Here is a 22,425-nt window from a genome sequence, read left to right as displayed (position 1 = left end):
TTTAAAATTCAAATTTTTTAACGGATTTTAAATTTTCAAATTTTAACGGTTTTTTAAAATTCAAATTTTAACGGTTTTTAAAAATTCAAAATTTAAAAGGTTTTTAATCATATTTGCTTACCCCTTGGAAGATACATAAGTTGATTATTCCTTAAATTAAGTGCTCTAAGATTTGTTAATTCACTAAGACGTGCCGGTAAATGTGTGAGTTGATTACAGCCTGCATCAAGTTCAGTCAGATCTTTCATGTGACCGAGTTCATCGGGTAATGTTGTCAGACGATTATTTGAAATGAGAAAAATTTGAAGTGGAAGGTAACAGATTTCACGCGGTAATACACTAAGTTGATTACTCCTTAAGTCTAAATATGTGAGTGAATGAAGTCCACGAACTGACTCAGGTATTGAGCGAATTGCATTATGATAAAGTAGCAATCTCTCTAGAAATGCGAATGACGTAATGTCCTCAGGTAATTCACAAAATCTGTTTCGTGATAAGTCTGAAAATAAATATAAAAATAAACGAAAAAAATTTATCAATCAGACATTTTTTTTACAAGTAAACATTAATCAAATTAAGCTTTTTCTTTTCTTTTCGCGAGTCTAGAGTCTTATCTGGTATGACGAAATTTACGTTGGCCTTAAAAAACGGTAAAAATGATGATGTCAATATTTCTTTTTAAATACTTCAGAACTTGTTTTGTTGAATTTACGATCGATAAAATTCTTTACTTTTGAATGAAAACAATTTCTTCGCTAAAAAGTTAAAAAATTGAATCTTTAACTTTCGAATATCGAAAATTTGAACTTTTGAAATTTGAAAATTTGACTCTCGAAATTTGAAAATTTGCCTTTTGAAAAATTTAATTTTCGAGATTTGAAAATTTTACTTTCGAAATTCAAAAATTCAATTTTCGAAACTTTAAGGTTCAACTTTCGAATTTTTGAAAAGTAAAATTTTGAAATTTTAGAAATTGCCTTTCGAAATTTGAAATTCGAAAATTCAACTTTTAGAATTCGAGAATACAACTTTTGAAATTTTAAAATTTTACTTTCGAAATTTGAAAATTTTATTATCGAAATTTGAAAATTTTACTTTCGAAAATTTAACTTTTGAAATTTGAAAATTTAAATTCGAGAATTCAACTTTTGAGATTTGAAAATTTAACTTTTGAGATTCAAAATTTTGACTTTCGAGATTCAAAAATTCAATTTTGAAAATTCGATTGTTCAACTTTCAAAATTTGAAAATTTAACATTTGAAATTCTGAAAATTTGACTTTTGGAAAATTTCTGAAAATTTGTAAATTCAACTGTCGAAATTTGAAAACTTTTGAAACTTAGAAATTTAAAATTTCGAACTTTTAAAAATTGACTCTCGAAATTCGAAAATTTCACTTTTGAAATTCAAAATTTTCATTTTTAAAATTGATATTCACACATTCAAATTGTTTAATTAAAATCAATAAATAATCTGACCTTGATTAATATCGAACTGAAAATTATAACATTAATTTCAAGTCAATATGAAATAGATATTCAATGAAAATGAACAGCTAAGCATATAATTGATTTGTTAACAAATTTATATGACACTTTATATTCTCGTTATGCTTAATTAAAAATTTTATATTTCAACGGAAATCGGCGACAGACGATGAGAACTAATTTGTAATTCAAATAAACTTACTTAACATAGTATTTAATTTCATTATGAAAACTGTTTCAAAAGCTTAACTCAGCTAGAACTCTTATGTAGACAATACTGTAATTCGATTGAATAAGCTTCAAAACCAAATTCGCAAGTGATTGTGGTTATTTATAAATTTTCACGATTTACTGAGTTCATCAAGTCATTACGAGTCATTAATAATCAATATTTTTTTTTTATAATTCTTTTGAGGTTTAATGTTTATAACGTTTATTTTAATACATATTTATTAAAAAATGTTGATTTATTGTTTTTGATTTAATGAGTTTGAAATTTATTGGAAATTTTATTTTCCAAGCAAATGGAATTGAATGTGTTGTAAATGAGCTAAACTCTGGTTGAACTGGTGGGGTGATGGTCATTTTGATTTAATTAATTAAACTGAGTAAGTTATGATTTTATTGTTTTTGGAGGGGATTCAGTGGCAAATTCAGAAGGAGTTCCAATTCTCAAAGGAGGGCCCGTGCCCACAATGACCCCACCCTGACTATGCCGCTGGGTGTCACCAAACCACCCGAACCGTCTGGCCAACCTTATTTGCCCGTATCTTTTTGGAAACATTTCAATTTTCTAAGGTTTTTCGAGCTTAAAACTTCATAAATCTCTCAATTAAAACTTCCTCCATTACTGGCATTGCCCCTTGGTAGAGGGGATGGGTCTCATTATGAAAATTGTTGCCAATACTGTGGCAATTTTAAGAAACTTTCAAAATATCGCAAAAATTTCATAACAAAATCAATTTAATAAATGTCAAGTATAAAGCTACAAAAAATGCGCCTTAGCCACCTCATCATACCCATGTGACTTTCTAACTCATTAATTAATCCGAAAATTTTACAATAACTTCACAAAAACTTCAATGAAACATTTCACAAAATATTTTTGACAAAACTAACAAATTTAATTATTACCACAGGCATCAATGCCCCAACATGTTTAACAAATTACATCAGACCAAATCTCGGGGAATTTCATTGTAATCTTTCACGCTTCATTGTCGATTTGACGTTCACATTGAAATATAATTAAACAAAAACTAATTAACTTTAAAATCGATTGAAATTTTTTTTTTCAAACATTCACGCCAGTCTTCAAAGCTATAACAACATTAAAGACTCGTCTATTCAAGATTTTTTGCCAATAAAAATTACGAAAAATCCTCAATTTATTTAAATGAATCTTCATTCAATTTACAACTTTATTTTAACGGCACTCAATTTAATGTCAACACATATTTCAAAGAATAATTCAGAAGTCATCTGGAGAATGTTAAATTAACGACATGTCATCAATGAGTCAAAAAAGAAGAAGAAAAATAATCAAATTGGCATCAATAAAAATTTAATCAATAGTCTCATGTCGTTCAAGCCAGAGTTGCAAAATAGGCATTTGTCACAGACAAAAACCGTACAATTTCTTTACAATTTGATTCAAAACCATACAAATGTCACATACACTTGTCACATACAAAAACCGTACAATTTCTTGATAGTTTGATACAAAACCATACAAATGTCACATGTACCTGGCACAGACTTAAACCGTACAATTTCTTGATAATTTGATATAAAACCATACAAATGTCACAGACATCTGACTCAGCCAAAAACCGGACAATTTCTTGATAATTTTATACAAAACCATACAAATTATCAAAAAATTGTACGGTTTTTGCCTGCGACAGATTGCAACTCTGGACTTCAAGCTTTCCTCAGTCCATTCGGACTTGTCTTTTTATCTCAGTGATATTTACATAACGAATTAATAGAAAAAGAAATGAGCATTAAGTACGCAATTTTCTCGATTTGTTTCCGGCAGATAAATGAATACATTTCTTTTTTTTTCGCAATGATTACATACTTTTTCTCAGGCTGTTTACATTTCGTCAGTTCAATATTTATTTACGCAGAAATCGATGAATCTTAACGAAAATTAATATGGATATTACTATGAGGCATATGAATGTGGATGTAATCAGTAGAATCGTTAGCATATTTTTTACTGCTTTTTAATTAGAGATCGATAGAAAGGAAATAGTGAAAGACATGCGTTTATGGGCGTATTTTGTTATGAGTGGATGTAAAAGATAATTTTTAGAGATCTAAACTCGTTTTAAAATTGTATGAATCGGTTACAAGGTTGTAAAATTCCAAACGGTAAAAACCCGCTGAATATTTTCTACTACGGCAACTGGCTGTCTGATGAGTGTCATCAGCGACCAGCCAATTATCGTAATAAGGAGTCCCTGGTAAACGTTACCAGCATGGCGTAGGATAGTGATGAAGAAATGCATGTTAGATGTCAAAACGGAGAATTTGTAAAGCTTTGTGATTCTGTCAGCAATAAAGTCAGATGTAAAGCCTTTTGTAGCAACCTAGACCAAAAGTCGGAACATGGTTCCAGTAAGTAAGTAAGTTTTGTCTAAACTGTATTATTTAAAACTGGTATTCCGGAACGCAAAGAATTTTGGACAGTACTGATGTAAAGTATGAGAAAAGAAATGAACTTTAGCTGCTCAAATCATAATATTATCCATAGCTGCGCGTAATATATGTCACAAGACTTAAACATAGACATACAGTTTATATCCTGAACAGTTAAGGATGTTCAAGAGCATGCTCACAAAATTAAGCATTCACAACCCTATTTATTGAGTATATCTTATTGTCTGATAGAGCATTAAGGTCTGAATTGTTCTATGTCCAATCAGACCAGCAACTAACAACAAAATGACCTAAAAACCACAGTAACCTCCCCCAAAAACCTGCTTAAAAATTAAAAATTTAATATCTTCATCTTTAACGGAAATTAGACATAATCCTCAAAGCACCCATAAGCTTAACAATGACGAAAAAAGAGGAAATTTCATCTAATTTACATAAACCCTAGCAAACAATATTCTCTTTAATATATTTTTTAAGGGAATATCCTTAAAGAGATATTTTCTATCCCCCCTTTATATCCATAATGCTGATTCGCAACAATAAAAACATGCCATATTCCTTCCATCACTGTATATTGAAGCTGCACATTTATCTTTTGCTGTTATTTATTTTTTGGAGGGGAAGCATAAAGAGCAGCAAGGAAATACATTCCATTACTATTATCATCATCATGTGTATTTTATTATTCCAAGGGTCCACAACTAATCCCAAATTATATCCTTGCTCCCCATTATAATCTTCCCTTAATTTAATGAAAATATTGTGTGAATATTCTGGAACTGTGGCAGTTGTGGACAACCTGTGTGCTACTGATGAGCTACCATCATATTGTGTGAGTATTCTGGACTGTATCAGGGGTGGACCACATGGGTGTCACATGTGCGCCGCTATTGTGGATATGCCATGAACAGTGTGTCCTATGCGGTCTGTTTCCGTCGAGGCTTACCACCAAGCCGTGCCGCCAAAAACAAATGGTTGTCCATCACTGGATTGACTATATCGACCACAATTACAGAATGTATTGCATGCAATTAAGCACAGAATTGGTAGAACAATAAAAGGAACGATAAGAATCTTTATTTGATTCATGACACCTCATCGAAATTGATTAAGAGGCATTCGAGTGTATCGCGATTATTTAATTAAACTTTTTAAGTCACATCCAGTTCCTTCTGTTTTTCTCCCTTCGTTTAACAAAAATATATCAAATTTCAGCCGATTAAATGTCAGAGAAGAGCCAATCATTTTTTTGCGTCTATGGAACAATAAGCAAGGTGATTTATCATGATTGCAGGAGGAATAAAGTTTTACTTTATTGACACATCCAGGGTGGAGTTGCTTTTTATTATTTAAATTCCATCACATACATAAAACTGGCATAAAATCTATTTTGGAGCGATAAAGTTGAAATGAAATGGAAGAAATGATGGAATTCTCAGTGGAAATGACACTGGCGCATTTCTACATTGACAGTAATTGATATCAGTGGTGGAAGGAGATTCTCTTTGGGGATTTTAAGTGTACAGTCTTGGAATTTTAAAGAAAGTTTGCAATCGTTTTGGATTTTTTATGAGATTTGTAGTAAGAGGGGATACCTAGCAGGCAAAGGACTCACTTCCAGGTGCAGAATAAGCTGAGAGAAATGATCCCGAACATGCTTAACTGGTATATTTAGGAATTAGATATTATAAAAGATTCTTGCAAAAAATAGATTCTGAATTTTTTACAAAAAACCATAAAACCGCGCATTATTCGCATTTATTACGAATGGGATTCGAACCCGAGTCAAAATACTCTCATTATCTAATTATTTTAATGTTCGGTAACAAGCTTAATGGAATTCAACAGAATGCATACTTAACATATACTCAGTCTTTACTTTAGATCGAATCAAGGTCTAAATGAGGTCAAGTTGACTCTAGTCGACTTTTTCAAACAAAATCCGAGTCATCTTCTAGCTCTGGATCAAATAAAGACTTCAGTGTAATTCAGGAAAATGATTTGTCTTACATAAAATTGGGATTGGATAAGCAGTGGATTTATGCTTAAGATTTTATCAAGAAACAACAATTTAAATCAAAAATTTTTCCAAATTTTGTTTGAAAAATCTGGAAAAAATCCAAAAATTCTTGAAAATCGCACAAAACATAGTTCTAGAACTGCCAAAATATAATCCCGAAATATAATCACTCAATCCTCAATCAAACAAACTCAAAAACATTGAATCAAAAGTTAGATCATCAATAAATATAATTCAATCAAACAAAATCCGACTCAATTGACATCTCTTTGTATGAAACACACCATCAGTCAGACTCAAAATAGAGAATAGTGTCATTCTTTTGAAGACAAACAAAATAATAACAAATAGAAATTGAGTTTTATTTTCTGGTTTTGCTCTATTATTTTTTAAAAAATAAAATGAAAATAGAAACCACACATACAAAGCTGAATCATGTCAGAAAGCTTTTAAATCACAAATTGCTAGCGTTAAGGAGTCTTTCAATGCTCACAAAATCCCATGAGACAGTATCATATAGATCATATGGAGTTGTTCTCAAGTGATGTGTATTATTTAGGGAGTAATGCAGAAGCTAGATAAAAGATAAGGAATAGGATGACGGGAGCTTGCCAACCTACTTTGTTGGCTGTACAGATCAGCTGTGATCCATGGGTTCTCACATTGGAAGTCTAAAACTTGCTCTATTGCTGAATAAGCTTTGCCAATTGTCAATACCAAGTCCTACACTCTTGAGAACTTGTCTAACTTAAATATACCAGATATACATGCTCTTGAGCATTGTTCCCATCTTACTTTGCTCTTGTGAGGACATTCTTTGCCTGTTAGAGATCGAAAACTGTCTAATTTTTGGATTATTAGATTTTGAATCAAATTTTTTACCAAATTTAGATTTCTTTGAAATGTTTGCTTGATTTAGAGTTTTGAGACGCAAGAACAAAGGGGTGTGACTCCTTATGTCGATAAATTCAATTCCAAAAGACGTCATCTGTAAACAAATCCATAAAACTTTCTTCCTATTTATTTCCATCCGAATCTGTTCCTATCATGCAGGTTGGAAATTGTTTCCCTTTTTTTAACTTGACACAAAGTCAGAACTTGCTTTTTTTTCACTCGACAGTATTTTCTCCCCTTTTTTTATCGGAATCGTACATTGAGCACAGAGGAAAACGCATTTTTCTTAATATTTTTCATCTGTTTATGTTCCTTTATGTTGAAAGTCATAATAAAATGCCGATTCGTTGCAGTCGCCCTCAAGAAACATTGGATTCTCACCCTCACATTTTGACTGCAATGCAGCAACTTACCCTTGACGAAAAAAAGAAAGATCATACAGTGGTTTTGTAGTTTATTTGATCCCTTCGTGCCATTGAATAAGAATTATTGCCCTTTCAAACTGTAATCAGCTGATATTAAATATCTCTTACTCACTCGAATTCTCGTGAAAATATTGATTTTCATCTCAAATGTTGATTTATGGATTTAATCTAGCTATGTTGTCAGATTTTCTGTATTTTTATTCGCTTCCATACAATTTTCTGTTCATGTCTTTTAATAAATTTAATTGATAAAAATTGTTGCTATTAAATTGCAAACTTGACAGGCTTATTTTGAAATTTTTGACATTTTTATTTTTACTTCTTTTTTTTCTCCTTACAATTTGATTACGCGTCTACTTCATTGAGTTATTTATGATCAATATGAGTAAGTTGAAGTGTCATCGTGAGTCGAGGGGTTTTTGAGTGGATTTTTTTTATGGAAAATGGTTTTTGTCAAAAACAGGAATGGTTGCTGTTGGTGAAATGGATGGACAAATTTAGTCTAATGAATAGGTCTGGTGGAAAATTGGAAAGTCATGTCTACTCTTTAAAATGTGACATGCTTGATACTAAGTTGCCAAATTGGATGCTACTAAGCTTGTAAACCTATTTCCTTCATTTCCATTATAACCTTTATAGTACTGATTGGTGCAACATAGAGCACAACTTTGTTCTAGTTCCAAGAAGCACAATTCTAGCAAACGTATCTTTCAGCGCAAAAATGGATCAAAATCAGCAGTTATGGTGCAGTCAGGGCCACTTTGCGTCCTGAGGTCAATATTCAATAGTGACGTAGTGATGCCTTAGGCAACAAGTTTTTCTGGTGGGTTTTGTTAAAGCCAAAACATGAAAATGACTTCAGGAATCCCTGATTGCTAGAAAACGACTGCTTTCAAGCCTTTTGACGGCAAAAAAAGAGATTGTCTGAATCATGCTGCGCACATCTTCTAAATATGGATATAAATATCCAATCTGTTTCTTGTCAATCATCAGCAGACTTTAACGAAGACCATCTCTTACTCTATCTCTTAAAATTACAAAGTTGCTGTATAAAATCTCAAAAAATCAAGTCAAATCTAGCCTCAATTCCATATATTATAATTTACTGCAACATTAAACTACTATCTTATCTAGTCGACTCATATTGCGGCCATTTTACTGACTAATGCATTACATTTCCTTTAAAAAGCTTGATATTTACACTCGTCCTCATTATTTCACACGATAAAGCGCAAAAAAATGGATATTGACAATTTATCAACCTATAACAAGTGAGCTAAAGTAAAAGTATATGTAGTATAAATCCAAACCGGCCTTAAAATGTGATCAATTTGATTAATGATTTTTCTTTCTCGCATTTTATTCTTTTAGATTCTTTTTTTTGCCGACTATAAATAGATGCGATTTTTATTACAGTCTATATATTTTCTACGCCGTCATTAACGACGTCATAGATTGGTGATGGGGAGCTTAGTTGGCTCATGAAATGGAATACAATCGCATGAAATGTCAATTTACACGTATGGAAACAAGAAACGCAAGCTATTATCAGAAATCCTAATTCAAGCCAGCATTTGAGTACGATTTTTTTGTATCACGCGATAACAAAAGAAGAAATAACCTAAAAAAATTATATATTATATCCAATGTCATGATTGATCAAACGACTACTTTTTTTTGTTGCTTTTTCACTTCCGTGACTTCCTTTAGATTTTATTTTCTTTTTTTCGATTGTTTTTGAATATTAAATAAGAATAACAATAGAGGAGGAATAAATTGACTTTCTCAGACTTTATTAATGCCTTTTGTCTCGCAAAATTGACCTTCAAACTGTGAAATTATGAAATCGCTGAGGTTTTAATGTGCAGGAAGAAAGTGAGAAGGGGGAATAGATTGGAGGGAATTATGATTATTTTTTATGGTTTTTGGTTCTGGTTTCTTGCTGTCGTTTAGATTGCATAATCTTAACGGTCTGATTAAAAGTATATACACCTGCTGGAAACTCTAATGAAAAGCACATTCAAGTTATGCTTTTGTACTACTTGACCTGACTTCAAGAACAAGTCAGCGCGATGTTGCCGCATTTAAACCGAATTTAGCACTAAGTCAGAGCCATGTGAGACTGTGGATATACTCTCGATGAATTACCCATTTCGTACTATTCGGGTACCTGACCTAACCTCAAGGAGATACATTTTCTATTCTATAACACTCATGATCCATTCTAACATTACCTAGTTCCAATCATTAAACTTCCTACAATTATGAAACTTAAGTATCTAAACTTCCAACAAATCACTAGGTCGATGGTGGGATTCGAACCCTGGAGTTCAAATTCAACGCCAATTTTCATAATCCGCACCTTGCTAAGTGAGCTATCAAGACATTTTTGCTTCAATTAATATTAAGGCCCTTGACCAATTTTAAGTAATAATCACATTTTTTCCGAAATTCCATTCAATTCCACACCCAATTCCCCTCAATTTTTATACCAATTTTCACCTCCATACCATTTACATTTCACGTCTACAAGCGCCATTAAAAATAAATAAAATCTTTCTTCTTCAACGTCTATCGATCAGGCGATGATTAGGGAATATTGATGAGCTACTGTTTCATTCTTCTTTCATTTCCAACAACAAAATCGCTTCCGCTCGATGATTTGTAATATGAAAAATCTCATTTTATTGTCCATAAAAACGTTATTCATTCGTCATAAGGCATAACTGAAATGGACCGATACTAAAAGCATTGCCGTGAGACCTTTTGTTATGCATAAAATGTGATAAATATTGTTTAATAGGGGAACTGACACATATTTGATGGATTAGTCGATTCCATGGAGGTTCTTGGAATATGATACGTGTCTGAAGAATTCGTTTTGAGGAATTAGCATGTCATAACGTCATGAAAAATTCTTAGAAAAACAAAAAAATAAATAAATAAGAAAGGGAATCACGTGTTTAGCTTCGTGAATTCATGGTCGAACATAATTGAACTGAGCAATTTGAACGATTTCATAATCTGTGACAGTGATGGGTAACTTGTGTGCTGCGGTACATTTGGGGTTGTCGTGAAGTATCTCAAGGGTATCGGGAACAGAGTTCCTAGTCAGCTTGAGTCAACCCAAGTCAACTCGAGTCAACCCGAGTCAGCTCGAGTCAACCCGGGTCAGCTCGAGTCAACCCGAGTCAGCTCGAGTCAACACGAGTCAACCCGAGTCGGCTCGAGTCAACCCGAGTCAGCTCGAGTCAACCCGAGTCAGCTCGAGTCAACCCGAGTCAACTCGAGTCAACCCGAGTCAGCTCGAGTCAACCCGAGTCAGCTCAAGCCAACCGGAGTCAGCTCGAGTCAACCCGAGTCAGCTCGAGTCAATCCGAGTCAGCTCAAGTCAATCCGAGTCAGCTCAAGTCAACCCGAGACAGCTCGAGTCAACCCGAGTCAGCTCGAGTCAACCCGAATCGGTCCGAGTCAACCCTAATCGATCCGAGTCAACCCGAATCGATCCGAGTCAACCTGAGTCGACTTCAAGCTAAAGCTGCAAATATTTTGCAGACCTGATGTGTTCCGCGACACAAAAAAGGTTGCCCAAAACTGATCTATTGAAATAAATTAAATTTTTATGATGTCTTACTGGTTGATGCCACTCAAACCTTCAACCAAGCTCAAATTTCTTAATTTAATTTATTTATTGTATAAAGAATTCATTGCGCACATGTTAAACTTCCCCGACGATTTAATTTTTTGTCTCATTTGACTCGTGAATTTTGCATAAATTTCGCATTGCACTGAAAAAAAGGGTCGCAAATGTTCATTCTGCACTGAATTCTTCGCCTTGTAGCGCACGCGAACTCCTTCATGGGACTTTCCATATTTACATATATCTTGTGTATAGAATTAGCTGCATTTCTGCGAACAGATGGTCTCAATTACTTTCTCAAAAAAAAAAAATTGTATTTTGTTTATGTGTGAAGAAGATGGAAAATGCTGCAGTGTCAGTGATTTTTCTCCTTCACATTTCTTCTCTTTATGTGAAAATTTGTAAACACAAAGATTATTTTTAGAGGCTAAATTGTTCTTTTTATTTGATTCTATATTATTCGATGTCGTGAGCGGTTTTTTTATGAATATTGTATCACATAGTCACATTTAGCCTGTGCTATATCCATCATCAAAGAGGTATTTTTGTATACTTTTTTTCTTACATTCAGTGCATTTCGAGACTGATGATGCAGCAGAGTTGTAAAGAGGAAATTTTGTAAGAAATCTTAGATCTTCATTAATTATTGGAATTTTCATGGTTGTTTGATTTGCTTTACTTTGATGTTTATTTATAAAGTAATTAGATGCAGGAGAATCTAAGTCAGAGTTGTATATGAGGATGATGTTGTAGGTCAAACTATGAGCTTTAAATTATTTGATTTAGATGTTTAGTGTAATATTCTTGAACAAACCATGAGGATGTTCGTTTAGGCGTGTATTCTCATTTTTCATTGTCTATTTGGGATATTCAGATCAGAAAGAAATTAGGACCACCGAGTCTTATCCCCAACGGTATGAGTAACGTCAACATCAGCCAGTCAGAGAATCTGCTTAGTTAGTATTTGACACAAGTTTAAGGTCACTGTGGCACTATCTTGATCTCATTCAGTTAGATTCATCTTTTCCCTACAATGTGTCATACTCGAAGAACAGAATGTGTTCATGAAAGCACGGTTACATCGCTGTGTTGGGGGAATGACGCGAAATTGTCCTGACAGCACCGTGACGACTAGTTTTGATCCATTTTTTATGTCGAAATATGCAGTTTGCCTAACAATGTCGCACGGATTACTATATTTTTGATGAAAATGAGTGTAAGGACTCTTAGACCGATTGGATCTAGAACATACCAGAAATCTGAACTTTCACGATTAAGAAGACGTCGGTTTCGATTTCTCCCAGAAGTTATTCCCTCAATCATTACATAGAGTGCTGCAGATATGACAGTAATCCACAACATACTCATCATATCACCATCTGCTCAAAACTCACTTCCGAAAACTACAAAACTACATATCAAAACATAAAACCCCAATTTAAGTTCACCAACCCTGACTTTTCAATCGACATTGAATCATCACCTAGATAATAAGACAATCATCGATTCCATTACATTTTCGTGTAAATGAAACTTTTTAAAATTTTAAATCACTTTCGCTCACCAAAGCAGACTCGCGCGCCTACGATTGATTACATTGAATCAATATAAATCTATAGTCATAGTTAATTACCTGAAACGAGAAGAAAGAAACAATAATTAGTTAGTCAATTGGATATTTCAACAAGTCTATAGATGGACATTGGCTATAAAATAAAAACTTATCGGCTTAAGATTAATTCCTGCTCAATATAAAGAAAATAAATTAAATATTTAAATGAGCTAGTCTTTGAGGATTAAGTGTCATTCGAGTTAAGAGGCTTTTGTGCCACAAATTAGCACTTTAAGATTTATTTTCCGTCAATTTTCGTACATGATGGGCAGCATAAATACAATTTATGTATCATTCATGAATGTTTTATACTTTAATGTCTGTCGGAATGAACAATGAGAAGAGATTGACGCCGAAAAGAGACACAAAAAAGTTGTAATTATCTCGAGTGTGATCAACACTCAATGAGTGCCTCACAATATGCATTTCAATTATGCCCTTTTGTATTGTGACTGAATGGGATCATCCCCGAACCTCAAATACTGCATTGCAAATATTTAAAAATTTCATTTTATAAAGTAAATATTTAGTCTAAGTTGGTCTATAAACTGCATTAATGGCAAAAAATACTTCTGCATTGTTTGTAAACATTAAAATTTTTTGCTACCGGCAAAAAAGTCTGCGGTCATATTGCGCCCATCAAGCGTAATTAAATTGTACTCAATTCAGTTAAAAAGTTCTATTGTTAATGCTGTATTGTACGCGATACAATAATAATAAAGAGTTAATGCAATTTGCATTTATATGGAGAATTCTATGGACAAATTGAGTTTAGAGTTTGGATTGTGATTCTGGGGAGTAATGTGCGTGTAACGGGATATTTGTGGCTTTGAGCACAATATCAATTTTAGTGATTTTATTACAGAAATTTGGATTCTTTGTAGATTGATTTGCAGGTTAAATATTAAGAGTAGAGTTAGAAGGACTCCAATATGGGAGCGTTTCCACTTTTTCGACCAGACTCCCGGACTCTGGACTCCCAAAGTCCTCACAACTCTGATTTAGAGTACTCAAATATTTCTGTAAAAAATAAACAGGGTCTGAGTGTGTATAGGACTCAATTTTGAAGCCCGACTCCATTCCTGTTAACTCGTTTGCTTGCATTCATGGCGTAAATATAGCTTAAGTCCCTAAAATCGGCTAAATTGAGGTTAAGATCAAACCTAACCTCAAAATCACATTTTTGTCTTTTAAGCTTAATGGTTTGTAATACTATTGTCAGCATTAGAAGCCATTTAAGGAAAATCATGGATTACAATCAATCTGAAGTATAAAAGTAGATTCTAGTGAAATCAGTGCCTGTTTTCAGCTTCTCTATGCAACTTGTTTACGTGAACTTCATTCCAAATTTCCACTGAAAAACTGAGTCGACCTGGATCATTTCACTCCAGGCAAAATTAATAGGAAAAGGTAAATACCCAGAAATTAATTGTTATAGCTTTTGTCTGGAAAAATAATCTGTTCTGTGGAAAAATCAACCAGACTACAGACAATAATTCACACCCATATCCTTTTCCATGGAATTGCTCGTCAAATAGGATTAAAATACTTTCATAGTCACATCAAAATTCAATTGACTATCATATTTTGCATCATATTGAAATCAAATCTCCATTCATCATTCTCGGTTAAGTGGCGCAAAAATGGAAATGAAAACTCAATTTTTTGTGATGTTAATTTATGACGACAATTTGATAAATTAATATTGCAAAAGTAAATTGAATGCTCTATAATTGAATTTTCGTATATGTATACATATTTTATATGCTGCGTGACATGAGCTCAATTATTCATTCATTTCATTGGTAAGTATAGCTTAAATGTGTGTCAAAGCTTACACAAGACACAGAACGAGATGAAGACATAAATAAAAAAAAGTATAGAGTATAAGAGGAATCATGATGATGGATCATTATCATTCATTTTTGTGATGACTCATCACTATCGTATATAATTCAATGTTTTGATATAAAAATGAGCAGCATAACTCATGGAGACTGTCAGTAAACAAATGATGTAAAGAAATGACCAAATCATTGTATTTGAAATGCCATAAACAGTCTATGTATGTTGTTTTTTATGATTTACAGTTAAACAGTCCATTTCATGAATTTGCAAATTTCCTATGAGATGTAAAGCATGCCTCGTTACGCAATGCTGACTTTATGGCAAAAAAATTTATATATATAAGATTGATTTTGTTTACGCATTTCGAAATCTGAGATGAATATTTATGTGCTGTAAATAGACCCTCATGATCCCCCCCAAATATTATTTTAAATGAGCTGCTGCCACAAACAAAATTAAGACAAATGAATAAATTGATGAAAAAATCCAGATTAAACTCACGAAACTCGCTTGACTTTAAGAAATATATAAAAAAGAGCAATAAAAGAATTCCCCGCAAAGACCGCAAAACTAAAAGTTTCTTCTTCTTGTGTCTTCATTATGTTTATAAATTCGCTTATCAAGCCAATATATTTTTCGTCACGCTATGACAAAAAATATACATATAAATTTGTTTAGTTACAATAACCTAGTGATCCGTGTGAATACATTTAAGCGATGGTGGAGAGTGAGCTTGGAGATTAGAGGTTCTGAATGTTTTTGTTATCGTGTGGCGCTAGATTTTTATAGATTATTTGTTAAGAATCTATTTACTGACTTTTAAAGTAGATTTGTATACAATACTTCTATATTTAGGTCATATTAATACATTGTAACTAACTTTTGCCTAGATATCAATTACTAAAGACAGAAAATATTCTATGTACACAATTTGAAGGAAATCGATCCTAAATCTGACAGAAACACTCTGAATTTGATAAAATTCAAGTCTTTGTACATTACTATTCCAAGCACTAACATTTTATATCAATTTTAGTTCACAATACTCACTAAATTTGATTAAATACATTCTTTGAAACAGATTTACAATTTGTTTACAAACTACAAACTAAAAGGGAGGAAAACTATGTTTCGTTAAGTTTAACGAACAACTTTTGAATTTCAAAAATCCGTTAATCGAACAATAAACATCAACTGTAATGAATTCAACTAGCAAACTATAGGAAATGAAAGTGAAAAGTAAATAAACAAAAAAGTATCACTAAAGACAGACCAATTAAGTCTGTAACAATGATTTTTTTTGGCTCACACTGCTCCATAAACAAAAAAGTTAATTTCCTGTTTTTAATTCACAGAATATATTGAACTCTTTAAATTCCCAAGAACTCTATACTTTGTAGTCGGCCAAGCATACTCATGAATTTCTATACATAAACAAAAATTATTGTTTATTTATCTCATGTGACATAGTAAACATTAAAAATTTTGTGTTATGAGATCAGAATTTCCTCTTTACTACTCGAGTTTCCACTACACAAACAATGCTATTTTTAAAGTAGTTTTCCAGAAACTCAATATTACACATGTAGATTTATTAAAAAAGTTTTTTTTTATCTTCTATTTCTCAACATTTTTCTCTGTTTCCCCATAAAACATCAGCACTTTACTCAGTCATCGCCTTGAGATTGCGACTCTTTAATTCTATTCAAATTTTATGCGACTCATGTGATTTGAACATTATTTGAAGGAATAAAATATAAAAAATATAAATTTCATGAATAAATCAAGGAGGAAATTTATTGTGAAACTTTCAGTTTTACAAACCCGAGAGACATACATTATAAGAGCTTTTTAGACTTCGTTAAATCTTTGTATTAACACCAAATGGAAGGCGCCTATTTTTGATAGCTATATGAATAATGTTTGATCAAACGTTAGTTGAGGTGGCTCGGTGGCGGAATGGTTTCATACTTTGGCACCCAATTATTGTGATACCAATCAAGCGGTCATGGGCTCGAGACTCGGCACCAGGGAAACTTTTTCACTTGTCCTTGGATCATTTGCAGGGGAAACGCCGCTCCATAGTCTTCCTTTGCAGTCTAAAGACAATATGCTGATAATAGCTTCATCAAAAGAGTGATCAACTTTAAACTGAAGGTCTACTAAATGCAGTTGTCTGGCGCATTCTCACTCGTTAAAACAATCATAAGATACGAAACGCTTTAAGTCAGCTCTGGGTCTCAATGATACAAATCAGAGTTGTTAAACAGACACCTTTCCAATGCAAAAACCCGAAAATTTCTTGATAATTTGTATGGTTTTGTAAGAAATTATCAAGAAATTGTACGGTTTTTGCCTGTCGCAGGTGTCTGCTCCTGCAATTCATATCATGAATACCTAAAGGTTTTGTATGAACTTCAAACGGAGGCAACTCCATTCAGTACCCTTCTTCATTTGTATCGCTCGGGTATAAATGTTTGATTTTAATGTAATATAACAAGTTTAAAGTTTCCTTCCACACTATTGACTACTATAAATAAATTTAATGATTATTTTCTAGTTCAGTTTGTTAATCTTGCAATAGATAGTCACATATGTAGCATTATAACAAGATTAAATTGAATTTATATTGCCTCACATTTCATGCATGAAACTTAACATAAATTTTTGCTTTCGTATATCTACAGGAATATCGATTTCCACTTTGGCAATGCTAAACTCTCGCTCGCATTTCTGTCGACTGTGTTTTTTTGGCACTCGAGTCGTTTTTCAATGCCACGAAATGAACATAAATTTTTATATTTTCATGTCTCTGTATGATTTTGGCAGCTACAGTCGTCGCTATCAATTTAAAATTAATCTAAAACGCTTTAATGTGCATAAAATAATATGCAAATTATTGTACGAGTGTAAGTAATTTACGTAAAAATTACCATACAATAGAAATTTAGTGAAATAGTAGAAAAAAAAATCAAGTAAATGAGCAGTCGTCGTGAACACATGATTAAAGTGCAAAATTTTATCTTAGTGAGATTAGATAACGAGATGTGGGACTGTAGATTTTTGTTCTTTTATTTCTTTTTTGTCATTTTTCAATTTTTCCAGTTGAATAATGAGGGATGATTTATTGTAATACAATCAAGCTTACATAGTTAAGCTATCATCGTTGAGTTCTAATTCGGAGAATTTGCTTATTCAGTAGATTCAGCTAAGCTTAAATTACTCAGTAGATCCAACTGATTTTGGTTAGTTTGGTTAAGTTCAACTTATTCAGCTAAGTTCAACTTATTCAGCTAAAATCAGCTTAATCAGTGGATACAGCTGATTTTAACTTATTCAGCTAAGTCCAGCATTTTCAGAAGATTCAGCTTAATCAGCTTATTTTGTTTAGTTTGGCTCATTCAGTTGATTCAGCTTATTCTAGCAAGTTTGCCTTATTCAGCTAGTTTGAGCTAAACTCTGCATATTTATCTTAATTCAGTTTACTTTGTAGATTCTGGTAAGTTTAGTGTATTCAGTTAGGATCAGCTTGTTCAGAATATTCAGCTTATTCTGGATAATATGGCTTATTTATCTAAGTTAGTTTATTCAGTTAATTTAGTTAAGTCCAGCGTATTCAGTTAATTCAGCTAAGTCAGCTAAGATCAGTTTACTCAGTAGATACAGTTTATTTGGGCTAATTTGGCTTTTTCAACCAAATTCAGCTTATTTAGTACATTCTACAAAGCCTACCTTATCCAGCGAAGTTTAGTTTATTTAGCAGATTTGGCTAATTCTGGCTATGATAGCTCATTCAGCTTATTCTGGTAAGTTTTACCAATTCAGCTAAGTTAAACTATTTAAGCTTGATTCAGTTCATTCAGCTTAATTCAGCTTATCCAATACATTTAATTAATTTTGGCTAAATTCAGCATATTCAGCTTATCCCACAACAATCTTGCCATATCACAATGTTCCGTCTTACCCTCGCGATTCTAATTCAATAAAATCTAACTCAATGCATTCAATGCTCACTTCCTCAAGTGAAAACAATTTTCTAATTCAACCATTCGAATTTCATGAAAAAAGAAAATGAATTTATTGCACTCAAAAAAAAACTTTACTAAAATTTTTGCAGACATGAGTCCGATTAAAATCACATAATTTCACACAAAAAACACAAAAAGTTCTCTCATTTTTGCGTCATGTAAAATGAATTTAATTCTCTTTTTTTTGCACACCACATAAGTATGAGAAAGCGACGGAAATGAGTCATATACAGACTTTTTTGTGTATATGTCACGCCTAAATGCCATCCATGCATGGAATCAAAGAACTTGAGTCTACATATAATGTATAAATTATAAGAAATAAATATTTTCAAGACTTGTGTCATGGACGTAACTTTCGTGATGCAAAAGCAACAACAACAAATCAAAAATTAAATCTTTAATTAAACTGTTCAACAACTTTTTTGGGATTTGTTAGACTCGATTCCAACCCTCGTTTTGTGGGATTTTGTTATTAATTAGAAATGTCACATTATTCCTCGTAAAATGGTCTGAAAATTTCAGATGAACAATTCTCTTAGCTCATTCATTATTAATATCCATCCTTATAACTTACGTGAGGATATGGCAACATCGCAACTTACTATAACAACATTATCATACGTTCCTGCATATTTCAGCCATTGTACAAGCAAGTAGTAACGATAAGACGACAATGGAACTTGTACAAATCAGAGTTGCAAAATAGGCCGCTGTGACAGTCAAAAACCGTACAATTTCTTAATAATGAGTCGTACAAAACCATACAAATTATCAAGGAATTGTACGGCTTTTGCCTGCCACATGTGCCTGTTTTGCAACTCTGGTACAAATCCAACAAACTTCCATTCTACATAGACTTGTCGGCAACAGTGCCTTTCGATTACTTTCTTCACTGTTTCTGCTCATTTTCAATGACAAAATTCTATTCTATTTTGTGTATGCATGTAAATGACGGTACATTCATCATTCATAAGAACTTATATAAACATCAGCATGACTCCCTTGCTTCGTTATGTAAACATTTTGTAGTTTTTAGAAGCGATTTTTTTTTCTAAGAACAATATGGCTTTATGAAATGTGTCAGATGTGCTTGGTGGCTGACCTGATTAGATGTGATGGGTGTGGTTGTTGGTGATATTTAATGAGATATTGAGGTTAGAATTATTATAAACAGAAGCATGGTTGTTGGATTTGTTAACTTTTAAATTGGCGAGTGGACAAAAAGACGTTGGAAGTAAGGTTCGGTCACTAACCCCAAGCCTGGATTTTAGATGCTCGGTCCTGCAGTTTTAGGTTATACCTTAAAGTTCGTTTGAATTTTGAATTTTAGAACTAATTTGAATTCTGAAAGTTCGTTAAAAATTTGAATATAAACATTCCGTTAAAATTTTGAATTTCAATTAACCGTTAAAAAATTTGAATTTCAAGAGTCCAGTAAAAATTTTGAATTTTTTGATTTACTCAATATATGCGTCTCAACATCATCATCTCCCAATTCTACAAACACTCCAACATAACTTCCTTCAATATTTTTTAAAGCTTAAATCGAGTTCTTTAGGTCAATGAACGCAGTTGCCATTAATATAATCAAAAAATATTATTTCCATGTCGATTGTTTATGTTTCGCACTTTCTACTTTATTGCAAATATCAACACACCCTAGGACGTTTTTAGATTGATGTCATGTCATCATTATTTTCATCATTTATCAAATTATAAAATATAAAAATATTTTCTCTGCTATTTTTATTGTCTGACAATGTCTAAGTCGAGGATAGACGATAAAAGAAGAAGAAAAAAATTGTTTGCTGATGTTATTGAATAAAGGAAGAGTGGAGGAGCTAACAAAAGAAAAAGATTTCCTGCGCAGATGAGGAAAATTCTTTTGAAAAATTCCTTCCTGGTTCTTCTGTTCTTAAAGATGAAAATTGCGAAAATTTTCATTATAAAAATTCACTGAATTGGAACCGAAAGTTTTCTTTTTGGCGACGAAAATTAAATAACTACATCAGGTGTAAAATGACGACGAGATGAAAGCATCAATAAAGCATATAAGGGACTGCCAAGTTCCCCTCCGGTAATGATTTGTTTAGTCATTAACACATGTCGTCTACATGCTTTTGAGATATTTGAATGAAACAAGAATAACAAAAATAAATGAAGAAATTACAATAAAAATATAAATGAAAAGAAGAAGCAAAATGAGATGCTGAAAAAAATCAATAAAAGTGCTGAAAGACAACAATCCCGCCATTGCGATGTGAATATTTGTGTGTCGTTGTTTGTAATCTAATGGGTCGATTTAACAAACTTGTAACATTGTGAATCTAACCTTTCTCATCAGTTAGTCCAGTGGTGAGCGACTTGTGTGTCGCGGCACACCTTGGTGATTTACTTTGATCGAAACCGTAAAAAGTATACGGTTCATGGCATTTTCAAGAATTTTTGGCGTCACACATGTGTGACGTGGCACACATGTTGCCAATCATTCATCTAGCACAGTTGTGTTCTAGCTCAGAGATGGGCAACCTTGTGCCACGTCACAATTTGGTGGTTAGCCTCAATCAAAACCGTACACAGTATAAGGTTCATAGCAACTAGTGTGCCATATAGGTTGCATACTCGAGTGTTACGGTCCTTCTTGGTGATAAGCCTAGACCAAAACCATACACGGCAATTGGTTCATGGCAACTAGAGTTCCTCGACACAAAGATGCACAGCCTATGTGCCACGGTACATCTTGGTTAGCTGAAACCGTATCGGTATTTGGTTCACGACATTTCCACAGTAATGTACCGCAACACAAAGGTTGCCCACCCTCTAATCTACTCCACAAACATGTACGTAACTTCCAAAAATTTCGCTCATTTCAAAAAAAAAAAACTTTCATCTTTTTTACAGTCCGACCCTCAATTATTTCATGGCAAGTTTCTATTTCACATTTGGAAAGCAAAAAAAAAATATTATTTTCCCTCTTTTAAGTATTAAAATAAATAAATACAACATGGACCGCCATTTACAATACTCCTACTTTATTCTCACAACATACATGCACTAGATACATAAATCCAACTCTTGAGAATCGTTGTCATGACGAGGAGTGCTATTAAAATGTGATTTTAAGTTTTTTTCTTCATTTCTAATTCTTATTTTTGTTGATAAATTTCTTTAAGCATGTAGGAATGTCACAATTGGTACAAACAATGGGACATTAGTATGACGTAAATTATCATTTTTGATCAAAAAGACATTTTTTGAATTTCCGGACAGGTTCTTGAAAATTGATCATTAGAATGAATGACAAAAGTTGTCGAGTGGATGGAAATGGTTGTTGAATTCAAGTAGAATCATGTCATATAAGAGCTGTTTGATGTGTTTTCGACTATTTTTTGTTCTAAATTTGGCAATTTTAAAGGATTGTTTATTAAAATTTTCTGTTTGAGCTACAAATTGACTTAATTGGATTAGTTTATGATGAATTCAACATTTATTTCACATTTTACATGTATTTTGCAATAGCACTAGCTGTTTTCAGCCTAATTTAGCAGTATTCAGCTGCATTAACTCCTCAATTCAGCAATATTCAGCAATACTCTGTTGAATTAAAGACAATTAAGCAGAATTTAACACAAAATTCAGCACAATTCAGCTGTGAAAGTCGCAAATTGTTGCAAGATTCAGTTGAAATCATCAAAACTCAGCACAATTCAGTTTTGTAACATCCTAACTCAAATGAATTCAGCCCGAATTAACTATTTTAAATAAAATTAAGTTGTATCAGTAAGGTTTAGCAAACAATTC

The 22,425-nt window shown here is 32.6% G+C and overlaps 1 protein-coding gene across 2 annotated transcripts in view; it reads right to left on the bottom strand.

Moving 5' to 3' along the window:
* Lrch (Leucine-rich-repeats and calponin homology domain protein) overlaps positions 1 to 22,425 on the bottom strand; it is a 50,379-nt gene that overhangs the window by 10,829 nt on the left and 17,125 nt on the right. For both annotated transcript variants that reach the window (XM_070640777.1, XM_070640775.1), the window contains exon 2: positions 122 to 499. In XM_070640777.1, the coding sequence (XP_070496878.1) occupies positions 122 to 499 (378 nt within the window). The remainder of the gene's footprint in view (positions 1 to 121; positions 500 to 22,425) is intronic.

The sequence above is a fragment of the Chironomus tepperi genome, unplaced genomic scaffold (genome assembly GCF_022539635.2).
Source record: "Chironomus tepperi strain 1889 unplaced genomic scaffold, CSIRO-AGI_Ctep_v1 contig_223, whole genome shotgun sequence".
Taxonomy (NCBI): Eukaryota; Metazoa; Arthropoda; class Insecta; order Diptera; family Chironomidae; genus Chironomus; species Chironomus tepperi.
This window is presented reverse-complemented; position numbering and strand designations above follow the sequence as displayed.